The following is a 16,083-nucleotide window of genomic DNA, read 5'->3' as shown; positions in this document are numbered from 1 at the left end:
CATCTAGAGGAGAAATAAGAAACTATTTACAGTTTGATAGAAGTTACTGAACTTTTATAACAGACAGATAACAGAGATACTTGTTATTGTGCCAAAATGCTATCTTTGAACCTAATTTGTCAGAATGTGCATACATTTTAATTTTGTTTATATATTAAAAGATTTAGTGTTTATAATCCTAACAGTCATATATATGTAAAGCAAAGCTTTTGCCTTTGTGTTGATTAATATGTAAAACTTTTAACTCTGTTGATATCAAATATTTTTCTATATCTAGTATTTTTTGAAATTGATAATTATAAAAGTACATATCAATATTTAGAATTTACTTAAATTTTAAAATGATCCTATGTAAGGGTAGGTCATTAAACTTTGTCTTTTATGTGTATGTATGTATCTATATATGTGGGTATGTGATGAAAGAATATTTAGCTTATGTGTTTATATATGCATGTGTGGTGTGTATGTATATGTGTGTGTATACATTTATATACCTATTTATAAATATATATGTATACATGCCAAAATATTAGAACCTAGCAATTAACCTATTGTTATTCTTTCCTCCCAAATATGGGGTTCTAGAATCTGCTTTTCTCATATCAGCCACCCCAGTCAACCAGCCGCTTTTCGGTCTCCCAGACTGGTGATCTCACTATCACTAACGTCCAACGATCCGATGTCGGTTATTATATCTGCCAGACTTTAAATGTTGCCGGAAGTATCATCACAAAAGCATATTTGGAAGTTACTGATGGTAAAGTAGAGCATTTTATCTGAAAATGTTCAAGTTTGGCTTATGATCTAAAGAGAGTGTCAGTAAATGTGTTTATTTTCTACTGTGTATCTTTCTAACAGCAGTTTTGGTGTAAAGATAAAAAGGATGTCGATACAATGACTAAGTCTAAAATTATTCTTATTTTAACTTGGCTGTACTACAAATTTCCAGCATCGAGTCAGATCCATAAAAACACAGCAATTAAACAAGGAGAAGTTTATACTGAATAGCTGTACATGGGAATGTTACCATGTTTTAGAAAATAAAGTTATTTTAAAATCTCATCGTGTAAAAAAAATCCTTTTTTTCTCACCAAATTAAGGAGATAAAATGAATTGCTGATAAGTCCTACTCACAACTCAATTATAATGAACAAGTTTTCCATTAATAATGTGATTTTGTCCTGTTTGTCAACTCCCTTGAGCCTGATCAATTAATGCCAAATACATGAAGACACAGTGATGGAAAGAATCTTCAAACCATGAGATGGAGAGTAGTAATAATTTGAGAAGAAAAGAAAAAAATGTATATATATATATATAAAATATATATTTACATATCTGTATATACATATGTACCTAAAATAAATATATACATATAACATTTATTCTCTTTGTTGCTGTATAGTATTCTATTGTATAAATAGCTCATAATTTATTTATATACGCTTCTACTGATGGATTGCTTTCCGTTGAGGGCTTTTATGAACAAAGTAAATATTCCTGCACTCAGTTATCTTGGTTTGCCTTTTGGCAGATGAATGTACCCATTTTTTTTTTCATTTTCTCATATATTCCAGATACAAGTTTTTATCAGATATGTATTATAAATATTTAGTTTCAGTCATTCTCCTAATAATGATTTTAAGGCTTAAATCACGAATGTTGATTAGGACCAAAGTATTATTTTTCTTTTGTAGATGCTTTTAATTTTCTGTCCCACGTAAGTCCATGTAGATGTTCTCCTATGTCGTTTTTTAGAAGTTTCATTGTCTATACTTCTAAGATATGTTTTTAATCCATTTTAAATTATTTTTGTGTATGGTATAAAACAAGAATCAAATCCCCTCTATGTGGATACTAATGGTTTCAACATCATTTATGGAAAAGACAGTATTTTCCTCACTGAATTACAGTGGCATCTTTTTTTTTTTAAAGATTTATTTATTTATTTATTTGAGAGAGAGAATGAGATAGAGAGAGAGAACATGACGGGGGGAGGGTCAGAGGGAGAAGCAGACTCCCTGCTGAGCAGGGAGCCCGATGTGGGACTCACTCCCGGGACTCCAGGATCATGACCTGAGCCAAAGGCCATCGCTTAACCAACTGAGTCACCCAGGCGCCCTACAGTGGCATCTTAATCATAATTCAGACAAACATAAATGTGTGAGTCTGCTTCTATTCTATTATATTCCATTTATGTATTCATGTCAGTATGTATGGTCTTAATTATTGTAGCTTTAGAGTAAGTCTTATCAACAGGTAATGTAAGTCTCCAACTTTGTTTTTCTTGTTTTGAGTTGGCTATTAGAGGTCCCCTGCATTTTCTTATAAATTTTAAAATGAACTTGTCAGTTTACACACACACACACACACACACACACACACACATACACACACACACACACACAAAACCCTAAACAACAACAAAACATCTGAGGTTTTAATTTTGATTTCACTTAAATTATTGAGAAATTTAGGAAGAATTAACGTCTTAACAATCTTAGTCTTCCAATTTAGGGAAATGGTATATATTCCATATATGTCTCTCAATTTATATAGATCTTTAATTTTCTCAACATTTTGTAGTTCTCAGGGTAGATATCTTCCAACTCATAAGTTTGTAAAATACATTTGCAAACTGATAGCAATTGTGATACATAATTCTGACATCTGTAGGTCTATAAATATGAGCTTTTCATTCTTAAACTGGTCAATGTGTATATGTTATTTTTTTCACTTAAAATTCTATTATGAATGTATTTATATGTATTAACATAGTCTTTGTGATCATTGCTTTTGAGTTAACAAAATATGACTTCTGATGATATGGTCTCATTTTTTTTTAGGATCTTTATATATTTCATGAATGTGAGGAAAAGATAGGCAACTTTCCTAATCTCTGCTGTAACGGGTTACACCACCTATGGCACTGTCTCCACCAGCACTAACACTAACACACTAACACAGCTAACAGCACTATGCTGATACCTATTAATACTACGTTATAGTTATTCAGTGTTTCCTTTGTGTCAGGCACTAATGCTAAGAACTGTTTACATATCAGCAATTTGAAATTTGACGACATCTCATTCTACAGATAAGGAAATAGAGGCAGAGACTGGTGAAAAAGTATGCCCAAAGCATACAGATCAGCAGCAGCAGAACTGAGATTTACAACAAAAGTTTGTACTGTCCAGGATGGTAGCCAGCTGCCACGTGAGATTATTTAAATTAGAATTTCAATTACTTAAAGTTTATTAAAATTGTACATCCTGTTCCTTAATCACACTAGCCCGATTCAGATGCTCAGTATCCACTGGACGGTATTGGCTTCTGTGTTGGATAGCACAGTTATGGAACGTTTTCATTTTAGGGGCACAGCTTTCTCCAAGATGCACTTACTCACTTTACTAAAATTCATTCTCATAATGATAATTCATTCTAATGATACCAGTGTTAAATATTAGACCCTAAATTTGAGGTTCTTCTCCTAAATCCTAAATTTAGGCTTGACTCAGAAATGTACTACACTCTTTAGTTTGTGAAAATGTAAATATTTTATCAGTATTTTATTCTACCCTGAGATAACAACAAAATGTTTCATTTTTTTTCTACCTAAAAACATGAAATTGCTTTAATGAACTCCTTCAGCTTTGGTTTACCTATCAGTTTTTACCGAAAAGGGTAAGCGGCAATATCGCAATTCATACATATGTCTAGCTTTTTGCAGTTAGCAAAGCACCTTCATATCTATTATTGCATTTAAATCTTCATAGCAATCCCTTGAGCCGGCTAAACATTATTATCTGCCGATTACAGATAAAAAAACAACAAAACTGAGGCTTAGAGAATTTAAGGAAGCGGCCCAAAACACAGGACAGATGGAGATGATCATCAACCCTACTCCTCTTCTCTTGCCTTATTTTTGTGAACTACCCAGTGTAAACCAGGAAGAAATAAATGACAGAGGAACAGCATGATTAAACTGGGTTGGGATAGGGTGGGGAGGTGTGAATGATGCTAAATATGATGCAAACACCAAAGCACTTTAAAGATCAGAAAACTGAATAAATCCCCGGATACTGGATTGTTTCTAAATATAACAAGACTACCAAATGTAAGCCATTCTGTTACTGGATTTAATTATAATCCTTTATAAAGAAACACTGTTACTAATTTAATTAATGTCTAGAAATAAATATTCATTCATTCTTATGATCAAGGGAACACAGGTGGTAGAATCTTCTAAGACCCCAAAGCAATAAAGCACTTACATTCTTTTTTTCACACTTATCAGGTGGGGCCTCTAATTTGATTTTAGCCAATCTCAACAGAAAACGTAGAAAAGATTAAACAATTCTAAACAAAGGAATCATTGACTTACATTTGTCATCCATGGAGTATCTGAAACACTCCTGCCAGGTTACAAACTCCGGCCTTCTAACATGCCTCCCTGGTATTTGCAAATTTCATACCAGTAATCAAGCATGGTAGAGAATCAGAAGGGTGGAGTGAAAATGCAGTTGCTGATTTCACTCTGTTGCTTTCTTGTTTTGCTTAAGTTGAATGCACAAAACTAATAATTATTGCATGGTGAATGAGAACAAATTGAACTGTGACTCCAGCTTGTGAAAATCTTTGGAGCATAAAACTTTGAACATGACACATCTCGCTTTGCAAATTGTTGCATCCAGAATTTAGTCACTCTGGCAACTAGTTTCTTTTAACCAGGCAACTTCTTAAACTTGTCTTTTATATATTTGTGACTTAAAAATTTGTAACTAATATTTGGAATTTTAAAGCTTGATAACGAAAAAAAGTTCTTAAACTTCATTTTTAATTTTTACTCATTTAAAAAAGCATTGCATCTGTGGAGTTTCACTGAAGTTGACCTATCGGGGGTGAGAACTGAGAACAACTCTCCAACGCAAGTTGTTCTAGTTACACTCCAGGTGTTTTAGATTTTTCTCTAAATAATGGCTTTCTTGTCTGAGATAAAGTTTTTAGGTTTTAGGCTTTTCATATAATAATAAGAACAATTTTAATTTATATATTATAAAAATTCCTTCCATTGTTTCCTTCCATAGAACATTAAAACTATTAAGGTAATAGAATTTGTGAAAGTGTTTTCTAATCCCTGTAATTCCAGCACGGAAGTCTATTTCCTATGTTAGGACATGAGCTTGAGTTACATTTTTGGATTAGCCTACTAACAATGTATTTGAACAGTTTTCTAGTTTTTTCCTGAATTCAGTGGGATTGGGAAAGTTTTACCCATGTAATTCTGTTAATAGAATTCCAAGACAGAAAGAGCTCAGTGATATTGAATAAATTCTAAAAGTCCAAAGCCCCTTTTTGAATCCAAAATTGTCAGCCATGCCGGTACGATACCAGAATTTTTTTTCTGCTGGATACAAAACAGTTATCAGATATCAAGTTGGCTTTTGTTCATTTATGAAAATGTGTCTCATAAGTTTCCTTGGGGTAGGTGGTTTTTTGGTTGTCGTTGTGTTTGATTTTTACATATTTTAAAGTTTAAAAAGTAGACATTCCACTTCTCACCACTAGACATCTACTTCACCGTCCACAATTTTTTTTTTTTAAGATTTATTTATTTGACAGAACGAGAGAGAGAGCACAAGCGGGGGAACGGGAGAGGGAGAAGCAGACTCCCTGCCAAGCAGGGAGCCCGATGCAGGGCTCGATCGTGACCCCAACTGCAGGCAGATGCTTAACCGACTGAGCCACCCAGGCGCCCCACCATCCACAATTCTTGTTTCCTCCTAGGACTCTTAAGTTAAAAAAGGTCCCTTGATGGGGAGGCAAGCTCAGTCAGGGCTTGGTCATTTGAAAGGAACACATGGTATCTTATTTTAACATCCTGAATCAGGGCATCATATAAATGCATTCTGAATAATGCTCGTCTCCTACTTTAATTACTTGTTTAACTAGTTTGTTTTAAAGCCTAGAGCAACTGCTGTTGCTTGGATGATTAGCAAATTGCTTCCAGTTGTAGAAATCGATTTCCTGTTGTTTCTTTTGGTAGTGATTGCTGACCGGCCTCCCCCAGTCATTCGGCAAGGTCCCGGGAATCAGACTGTGGCAGTGGATGGTACTGTAGTGCTCAGCTGTGTGGCCACAGGCAGTCCGGTGCCCACGATTCTGTGGAGAAAGGATGGAATCCTTGTGTCAACCCAAGATTCTCGAATCAAGCAGCTGGAGACGGGAGTGCTGCAGATCCGATACGCTAAGGTAACTTGAAATGACACCCTGGCTTCCCTGTTTTGCTCCATTTTGTGTTTGCCTCCAGCGACCAGGGCTGAAGTCTCAAATTTTAGAACCAATGAAATGCTAGCTAACGGTACTGATATATTATTAACGGAGGCTTTATTCTTTCAGACATTCCACTGTGTATATTTAAGATGACTCGACTCATAACTTAGCTCCTAGCAAGTAATTTTAGCTTTTAGATGAAGGAGAAAAAAAAGTTTTTTGAGACCTATTGAGGAAAGTAGGTGGGGATTTGTGGGAGAAAAAATACCTTCCAGTTAGTGGTATGATGCACTCATTCCATAAAAGCATTTTTCAAAGAGATTTTTCCAGTCCCATGTTATCGACAATGCCCTTGGATGGTCTTCTATTGTGAATATTTGGTTCAACATTTTGCAACTACAGAATACTGTACATGCAAACAAAAACCAGATAGCAATGTACACGCCGAGTGTACAGTACAAATCAGAATGTTAAATGATGAAAAGCCTACAAGTTTGTGAGAACAATTTAGGGATTTACCTTCCCAGGGCATCACATCCTATACGTGTTCTTGCAGGACTGTGTTGTTTTGTTTTGTTTTTCCTTTTCTTTTAGGTCAAGATCAGACAGGCTCACAAGGCATATGAAAGAATAGCTTTGACAGCAATAAACATAAATTTCAATCGCTTCATTGCCTATTGTGGGTGGCTTCTTGGGAGTTTTGGATCAGCTTAACAGTTCATTGTACATGCCATGAAAGTTAATATGTTGTAGTTCTTTGTGACAATGATTGCAATTTTGTTATTACAGTTGCCAGAGTGAGATGGCAACATTCTTGCTTTATCAAACATTACTTGAAGATCGAGTTGTTACCTTAGGCAGAGGTGTATGGGTTTATTTTGCTGCTGATGATTTTAAAGCTGAACACGTGACCCCTGTTTGTTTTCTGGCATTCGGTCTTTAGAAGGGAGAAAGAGCCTTCATTCCAGCTGAGGTTTGACTTATTAAACAGGTAAAAAAAAAAAATAAAATGGGGAAAAAAAGAGTGAATACTTTGAGAAGAAATCATTTTTGGTTTATCTTTTTTTCTGTAATATCTGTTTATCTCAGATATCCATATGCATGCAACTCTGATGAAATAGGAAATAGCAAGAATAGTCATTGGCTAAATTTTATCAGCTTTACTATGTGACATTAAATGTGAAGATATAAGTTAGTAATAAAGATTAGCCCTTTGAATTTGAATACCTCATTATTTATTGTCCCTGACACTAAAAATAGTGCTAGGGTAAAGCATTAAATATTATTTTATACAATTAAGATAACCATATAAATTTTTTTCCGTATTCCTGCAATATTTTCCTTCATATTCAGTAAAAATATATTCAATTAAGAGGACGTTTCTGGTTATTGAATTTTAATGCTGTTATCCATATTCATGGGACATATACAAAACTATAATTGCTTTTCCAGCCTGTTGAGCTCTCGATTGTTCCAAATATTTATTTTCCATCTATCTTCTCAGCTGGGTGACACAGGTCGGTACACCTGCATTGCATCGACCCCCAGTGGTGAAGCAACGTGGAGCGCTTACATTGAAGTCCAAGGTAAATTAGCTAGCGTTTTTAACTTAAAGCTTAATGTGCGGTCTTTTACTCGCTGGTAAACGGATGAAGTAGATGGCCTGATGTCTGAGTAGATATATAATGGTGCAATCTTCCTTTCTGTGCTTATCTGTATATGTGTAAACATCTTTCCTCTTTATCCCCTTTATTAGAATTTGGAGTTCCAGTTCAGCCTCCAAGACCCACCGACCCAAATTTAATCCCTAGTGCCCCCTCAAAACCCGAAGTTACAGATGTCAGCAGAAATACAGTAACATTGTCATGGCAACCAAATTTGAATTCGGGTGCAACTCCAACATCTTATATTATAGAAGCCTTCAGGTAGAGTAAAGCTGATGTTTCCTAGTTGGTTTGTTGTTTCGATTTGCCATTACATACGCATGTTCTAACTTGTGTATCTGTCCTTAGCCATGCATCTGGTAGCAGTTGGCAGACCGTAGCCGAGAACGTGAAAACAGAAACATTTGCCATTAAAGGACTCAAACCTAATGCAATTTACCTTTTCCTTGTGAGGGCAGCAAATGCGTATGGAATTAGTGATCCAAGCCAGATATCAGACCCAGTGAAAACACAAGGTAAGTACTGATTTACTCAACCTTGTGACACCTACTTATTCTTAGATGTTATACTTTCACAAGTCAGTGGTTTGTACTGTATACGTGCTAATTGTGTATGTAAGACAGATCTGTTCTTCCAGGAACTCCATTAATTTTTAATACACAAACACAATGTCTGCAAACTTTTTTGTTTTCTGGACTAAGTACTCCCAAGATAAGATTACTAACAAAGAGCAGTGTCTCTCATTTTATAAAATCACAATCCAATCAGACAAAAACAGTGTGTATTTTTGTATTATATTTGGTTTCTCCCCCTATGAAGCATGGGAAAAAAATACTTCAGGTCAGTATGTTTGGTCTGTCTTTCATTGTCAGTTATATGAGCCATGGTATATTAAACTTTTAAATGAAAGTCATGTATATTTTGGTCCAAGCTGAGTTAAAGAAACAGAGAAAAGGAAAAATGAATATGTGGAGCAAATTAGAAATTTGCTCACTTGGGCCACATTCTGGATATACTGCTTTTTATTGTCTTTTGTGAATAAAAATTATATTTAGATTTCAACAGATGACCTTCCATCTACCACCATGCCCCACTTATTATTTTAAAGCTTTAATAGGAGTGAAATGTACATATTGAATAAAAAGGTGATTTGAATCAATCTTTACCCTTTTTTAACATATTGTCACAAAAATACGTTCTTATATTAATAGAAAAATAAAATTCTAGATGGTAGTGATAGAAATATGCCATTATTTTCTTAACATTCAGAGGAATCATAATATCTCAGTCTTGAGTTTACCTTTACAAAGGAAAAAAAAAGTAACTTAGATATAGTGATAGTAACAAGTTGTACACACAAGGACTGAAAGGCTTAAAACTATTTTTTACTGGTTTTAGAGAGGGTCTGCCAGCCATTTTGCTTGTTTTGTCTTCTCTGATGAGTGTATAAAGAATCTTTCTGGAAGGACCTTTTGCTTCAGAATTCACACAGAAAGCAAACTGAGTTGTAGAACATGTCCATGTTTGTCTCCTGCTGTGTGAATTCAACACACCCAAGTGCCTATATTTGCTATTATGAGTCACTTCATCAGGAACGCTAATATTCTTGGAGCCTGCCTTAATGCAGTTTGAGGTTTTCAATATTAGATACGCATTTGTAAAGAATGCAGACCCAATGACAACTGTAAAGTGAATTTAAATTTTTGTCCCGACTACAGGGGTCTCTACCTAGGAGACTCCTCCATTTTGATTGACTGCTATTCTGTTATATACTCCTATGAATGATTTTGTAGTCTACATCCTCATTTGTAAATAAGGAGGTAGTTCACAATCTGAAAATTAATTTAAGTCTTTTTACATTTTAACTGACTTACCTTTCTATGTGAATAGCTAGGGGAGCAACCTAAGTGAAATAAACTCATGTCATTTGGAAGACGGGAAATATGGTGAAATAGGCCTGCCATTTTGAAGTCAAAGGATTTTTAATCTCACCTCCTGAACCTATGAGCTATGTAGCCCTGAGCAAGTTAGTTTGTCCTGCGCTTCAGTTTCGTCACATATATAAAATGGGGCTAAAAATAGGCACTCCACAGGTTTGGACAAGGATTAATTAATTTATGAGTGTATAAGACTCAGATTTCTGTTTTCTGCCATAAGAATTTGTTATTGGACTCGTTTCTTTTACTGTCTGGACTAAAAATAAAGGGAGTTGATAAACTGCAGATATCATGAAACTGAGAAAGACAGGCTGAGGAATGAGAGCATTGGAATTAAATCTGTCTCACTAGACAGGAAGGATGGGTCAACACTAAGGTTAAATTAATGGAGCAAATTCAGAAGTGTGCCACTTAAACTTAAGGTTTAAAACTTAACTGTGGAAGGATGGACTAAGGATACCAGGCTTAAATGGGGAGTACATGTGTGTGTCGGGGTGCTGGGGGCACACAGATCTCAGTATTTGAAGTCAACTAAAGCATCCATTTGAGCCAACTGACTGATGTCATTGCCAAAAGAACAAATGTGGTCTTAGCTGGCATTAGCAGAATTATGTCTGGATCAAGTAATCCCCTCCCTTTACTCTGAACTGGTCAGGTTATGAATGGAATAATGTGTTCTTTTCCGAACACTACATTTTCAGGTAGACTTTTAGGAGAAGGACAAGGAAGTTAGTTGGCAGAGCTGCACTGAAGGCTGAAAATCACATCACTGGAAAAGAAGTTCAGGGATCTTGGCGTGTTTTCCCCCCAAAATAAGAAAGTTAGAGTAGACATGATATTTTTTTCCTTAACATTTTAAGAGACCATCATGTGAAAAGGGTATGCGTATTTTAATCCCAGGCAACAAAACAGAACCAAGGAGTAGAAGTAACATTGAGGAAGATTTCATTGTCTGATTCTTGGGCTGCTTCTGAGATACTGTGACGCTCAGCTGAAGGTTAGGCTGGAACTTGGGGAAAAATCTGGAAGAAAGAACAGAACGTTTGTGTAGTAAGGATAAGGAGAAAAGCCAGGGATGGAGGGCATTCAGGAGAGACTTATTGGAAATGGATTCATAAGAGAGCAGCCATAATTTCTATAACCATTTCTGTAACATGGCTGCAAAAAAAAAAAAAAATTTCCCCAAGTAGAGATTCCTATGAAGGAGCTGGGTCAGAGTTAAAGGTACAAGGCAGTTTTCAGTTCAGAACTCAGGTAGACCCATGTCACAGTTGGAGTTAGAGCCTTGTCGTAGGGTAATCGAGATGTTTTCCCCCAAAAAAGATTCAATAGTGCAAAGAAGATGACATGAGTTGTGGGCAAGTAGGGGGTGTGTTGGCCATTGCTGCGATGGTGGGGTTGTTGCCACTGGAACTACTGTGTCTCCTCCCCGTGTCCTACCTGCATAGCGTTCTGAGCCCTGTCTTTGAAGAATGTGTACACAGACACAGAATGCACGGCATACGTATGGTACAGGTAATAAGAACTCAGTCATTGTAAATAACGAAGTGGGGCCTGCATGAGCTCTCTTCAGAGACTGTGTGTAGGGAATTCCAACACTGGGGAAGCAGCCGGGTAGAATTACAGTCTAAAATTTCCTCCAGATTAATTCCGAGAATGTTCGGAAGGACCTTTTACATAATATATTTTCTTTTCAAGAGGAGGAAAGGGACAAGGACAATAAAAGGACCAATTCATAAACGTTTCAATGTTATTAAGTATTACTTTTCATTGTTCTCTCTGATGGGCCATTTTTTGAATATTCTAGGCTGCTGTTGCCAAAATAGTTACACCAGGCAAGGGAGTTTCGTAGTTTACATGAAGGGATTGACTGACGAGTTTATCTCAAAGCAAAGAAATTAGAGATTGCGATGAAAATCATAGTAGTTACCATTTAAAATGGTTATTTACATGTTTGTGGTTACTTCTGGAAAGGCAGAAGATTCCCTGATAGAAGCTTACCTATGAGAGGACATGTGTTTTCATACAGTGATTCCCTTTCACTCAACCAACGTTTATTAAGCACATTCTAAATGTATGGCGCAGGGCTAGGTGTTCTGGGTTCACAAAGATCAACCCAGTCCCTGCTTTCAAGACAGGGCTTCATATGACTTACAAAATGCAGTTCTCACAGCAACCCTCAGAAATATCTGCCATTGATACTGCCATTTGCCAGGTGAGAAAACAGAAAAATAGTGAGGTTAGGAAATCTTCCCTATGTTTCATGGCCGATGAGTTGCTGAGTTGGGGTGCAAACCCAAGTCTGTCTTATCGCAAGGACTTCATGCTTACTCCAGAGATAGATGGTAGCTGGAATCATCCGAGCAATAGAAACCAGTAGGGAAGGAAGAACATTGGAGTCGGGAGCGTGAGGGGCAAGTGCTTTGTGTCTCTAGGCTGTGATAATAGGTTGCCTGAGGGCCAGTGTTAGCCAAGGATATTTGTGAGGGATGCTAAAGTATGAGAATCCAAAATTATCTGTTGTTTTTGGCATTTTGCTTATTTATAAGCTTAATTGATGAGTGCAGTATATATGTACAGTCAAGGGTATTATATTTAAGAGTGTTAAATAGCATTCTTGATCTGTCTTTCTATTTGCCTGACTTCTGTGGAGTCCCTCAAACCTGAATAACCTCAATTTTTGTTTGTTCCAAGTTTTTAATTTAAATTCTAGTTAGTTAACATATAGCATAATATTGGACAACCTCATTTTAATAAAAATATTTTTTGCTTCTTGTTAGGAATATCTTTAAAGATAGTCATTCAGAAAACTAAAATTCTCATTTCTGCTGTTTATGGGATGGTAAATACTCTAGCGTATATATGCCAACATATACTACTCTGAGAAAGAATTCTGGCCACAAAAATCTCTTTATTTTCTTCCCTACTTCACCCTGTGTTCCCTTTTATTATTTATTTATCTTTTAAGATTTTATCTATTTGAGAGAGAGAGGAGCACAGGGAGGGACTAGCAGCCTCTGTGCTGAGCGCAGAGCCCGATGCAGGGCTCAGTACCATGACCCTGAGATCATGATCCGAACTGAAATCAAGAGTTGGATACTTAACCAACTGAGCCACCCAAGCACCGCCCGCCTTTTATTATTGTAAGCAAAGCAAGATATCTGTATTTAGAAAACCTCCTTAGAAATGGGCAATTTTTACTGAGTACAGACTTTAGAATTTTAACAAATCCCCTCCTTATTGGGGGAAAAAAGTGCAACATATGAACACTAATGCTAGTTTAATTCTTACCTTGTTATTGGTCTCCTTTCTTAAATTTTGGTGTTCTTGAGATTAAGAACTTTTTATTTAACCTTCTTTACAGTGATACAATAACAACTAAAAAAGCAAACCATTAAATAGATGGTTAGGTACTCTCTTCTCATCAGATTTATTTTGTTATTCTATTCTGTTCTGTTCTATTCTGTTCTGTTCTATTCTTTCATTTTACTCCATCCCATTCCATTCTACTGGTGGCTTCTGTATCCCTCCTCGTAGCTACTACTAACTTACCATATACCTTATTTGGGAAGATATCCAAGTTCATCTTATAAGATGTAAGGTGTCTAATTTCTTTTTGTGCTTGCTTTTCACTTTTATATGTTTCCATTCTTTTCATTACTCATCCACTCTATTGCAACTTCTGGCTCTTTTCTTTCTTGCGTGGTCAGGATCACTGTCGAATTTTATAACAAACTCAGGGGATTGCACTCAGCTCCTCATCCTTGGTGAGAAAGTGATCATTCCATGGTAGGAGGCACCCTCAGATGCTGCTTTTTGCCATTGTTACCTTTGCTTCCTGCTCTTTCTTGCTTTCTGCATGCCCTCTACTTGTTCCCTCTCTCTCTCTCTATGTCCCCATCTTCCCTATGCCAATAAAAAGGTTAAGTTGTTCCCATTTCATCCTGTATCACAGGTTGGCTTCCCAGTTGGAATGATTCTTCTCTGAGAGTTGCTATGAATGCACGGATTGTTTCACCATGCTTTCATTCAAGTCAGTTACATTGCATAGGATGGTAACACGGTCTTCTTGGATTGTTGCAGATGTTCCCCCAACGAGTCAGGGAATAGATCACAAGCAGGTCCAGAGAGAACTGGGAAATGTTGTACTGCACCTCCACAACCCTACCATCCTTTCTTCCTCTTCAATCGAAGTGCACTGGACAGTGAGTCATTATTGTTGCACTATTTGATTTCAGTTTCAATAAGCAGATGACTTCTGGGAGATCATTATATGAAAAAAAATATTTATGGAACAGATAGTTTATATATATGTCCACCAATGACAGCCTTATAATGTAAGCATTGTTTATTATGGTAGCTGTGCACTGGCTTTCAACAAAAACAGTTTCATGTTGTGTGTATTTTCTATTATACAGCAATAGTAAACTTTACCATTACCAAAGGAAAGGAACACGTATTAATTATAAATATGGTACTTGTGACAGGATCGTTATTACATAATATTTTTTAGACGTAAGAAATATTTCTGAGTAGTATTAAATTGGCGTCTAAAATTGGAAAGTTTAAGGATCAAAAGATCCTTTTCATCCTGACACCCCTAAGACGGCTGTCACAGAACTGCTCTGATGCCTAAAATTTCTGCATGAACCCTAGAAATTAGTATCTAACATTATATAGTAAGCTGAAAAAGTGACTATATTACAAAAGACAGTGATTTGTTTTTCGTGTTCTATTTATATATAAACTAGAAAACTATAGGGTGAAGCCAGATAGAATTGTTTGCATTTTATCACATTTAATTTGCATAATTTTTAAATAAGTCAATAAAAGATATAAATGGTTGTATTTTTTGTCGTTTTAATAGGTGGACCAACAGTCTCAGTATATTCAAGGTTATAAAATTCTTTATCGGCCATCTGGAGCCAACCATGGTGAATCGGAGTGGTTAGTTTTTGAAGTGAGGACCCCAACCAAAAATAGCGTGGTTATCCCTGATCTCAGAAAGGGAGTCAACTATGAAATTAAGGCTCGTCCTTTTTTTAATGAATTTCAAGGAGCAGATAGTGAAATTAAATTTGCTAAAACCTTAGAAGAAGGCAAGTATAATGAAACGTGTGATTACTGTGCATTGTAGTACATTTGTTAGGTTTTTATTAACTTAATTGAAAAAATCTTAATGTTAATTGTGACATTAATTAACTGTCTTGATATTGAACGTTATATTTTGCTAAGAGATTTTATTCAGTTAGAACTACTAGAAATAAAAACTCTGTAATACTTGACTTGCTTTAATAGCCTATATAAAAATTTGCAAATGTGAACCATATAATGGCATATGTAGGACATATTCAGTTGTTGAGAACTAAAATTCACATTTAAAGATGAATTTGTTCTCAATTTGCTTGACTTTCCATTAATTATTTTCCATTCACTTATTGAATGTTACTTTGAGTAATGATTTATAAATAAGGTGAGTAATGTTTTGGTTTGCCCAGGAATTTCTGGGGTTAGCATTTTATGCTTATTCCTCATGTCTGTGGAAACCCCTCAGCTCTAGAAAAACCAGTATGATTGGCCACCCAATACCTGGAATTTCAATCTTAGTATTTACATAAAAGTAAAAAAAGGTTATGTGTCACAAGTATACTCTGTAAAAATAACCAGAATTTTCCCTAAAATCTACTTATTTTGATTACATAAATGATAGGATATAGTTAATGTCATGGATGATTAATATATAGATTTATACTTTGGAACCTTTGTAGGGAGAACATGACACTAAGGTTACAGGGTAGGAGGAATAAGAATTTTCCTGGGATGTTTTGTGGAGATAATCTACATAACTTTGGTTATGGAAAATTCGCCATAAACAAAAGCTTTAGGAATTTTGAGGAGAAGCTTAAATCGGTTGGTGAGATACATCTTTAAGTGATGAGATACATCTTTAAACCATATGGATATATTGACATATATTTTACATAGTTATTATTTGACTTTAAATGTTGTGTCTGCTTTCAGTGTTCTCTAATATACTCATAATGTATCTACTTTTTAAAACAATTTAATAGCACCCAGTGCCCCACCCCAAAGTGTAACTGTATCAAAGAATGATGGAAATGGAACTGCAATTCTTGTTAGTTGGCAGCCGCCTCCAGAAGACACTCAGAATGGAATGGTCCAAGAGTATAAGGTAACACATATATAGT

General features: G+C 35.7%; 1 protein-coding gene across 1 annotated transcript in view; it reads left to right on the top strand.

Moving 5' to 3' along the window:
• Window positions 1-16,083, top strand: part of ROBO1 (roundabout guidance receptor 1) — a 491,348-nt gene that overhangs the window by 416,657 nt on the left and 58,608 nt on the right. The window contains exons 9-16 of the mRNA XM_088022787.1: window positions 586-757; window positions 6,047-6,252; window positions 7,778-7,859; window positions 8,030-8,198; window positions 8,286-8,452; window positions 13,958-14,079; window positions 14,742-14,973; window positions 15,946-16,067. Of these exons, the coding sequence (XP_087878913.1) occupies window positions 586-757; window positions 6,047-6,252; window positions 7,778-7,859; window positions 8,030-8,198; window positions 8,286-8,452; window positions 13,958-14,079; window positions 14,742-14,973; window positions 15,946-16,067 (1,272 nt within the window). The remainder of the gene's footprint in view (window positions 1-585; window positions 758-6,046; window positions 6,253-7,777; window positions 7,860-8,029; window positions 8,199-8,285; window positions 8,453-13,957; window positions 14,080-14,741; window positions 14,974-15,945; window positions 16,068-16,083) is intronic.

Source organism: Eumetopias jubatus, unplaced genomic scaffold (genome assembly GCF_037043125.1).
Source record: "Eumetopias jubatus isolate StellerSeaLion01/CBP00866 unplaced genomic scaffold, mEumJub1_p1.0 scaffold_1, whole genome shotgun sequence".
NCBI lineage: Eukaryota > Metazoa > Chordata > Mammalia > Carnivora > Otariidae > Eumetopias > Eumetopias jubatus.
Note: the sequence above shows the minus strand (reverse complement) of the source record. Positions and strands in the feature narration are given on the sequence as shown.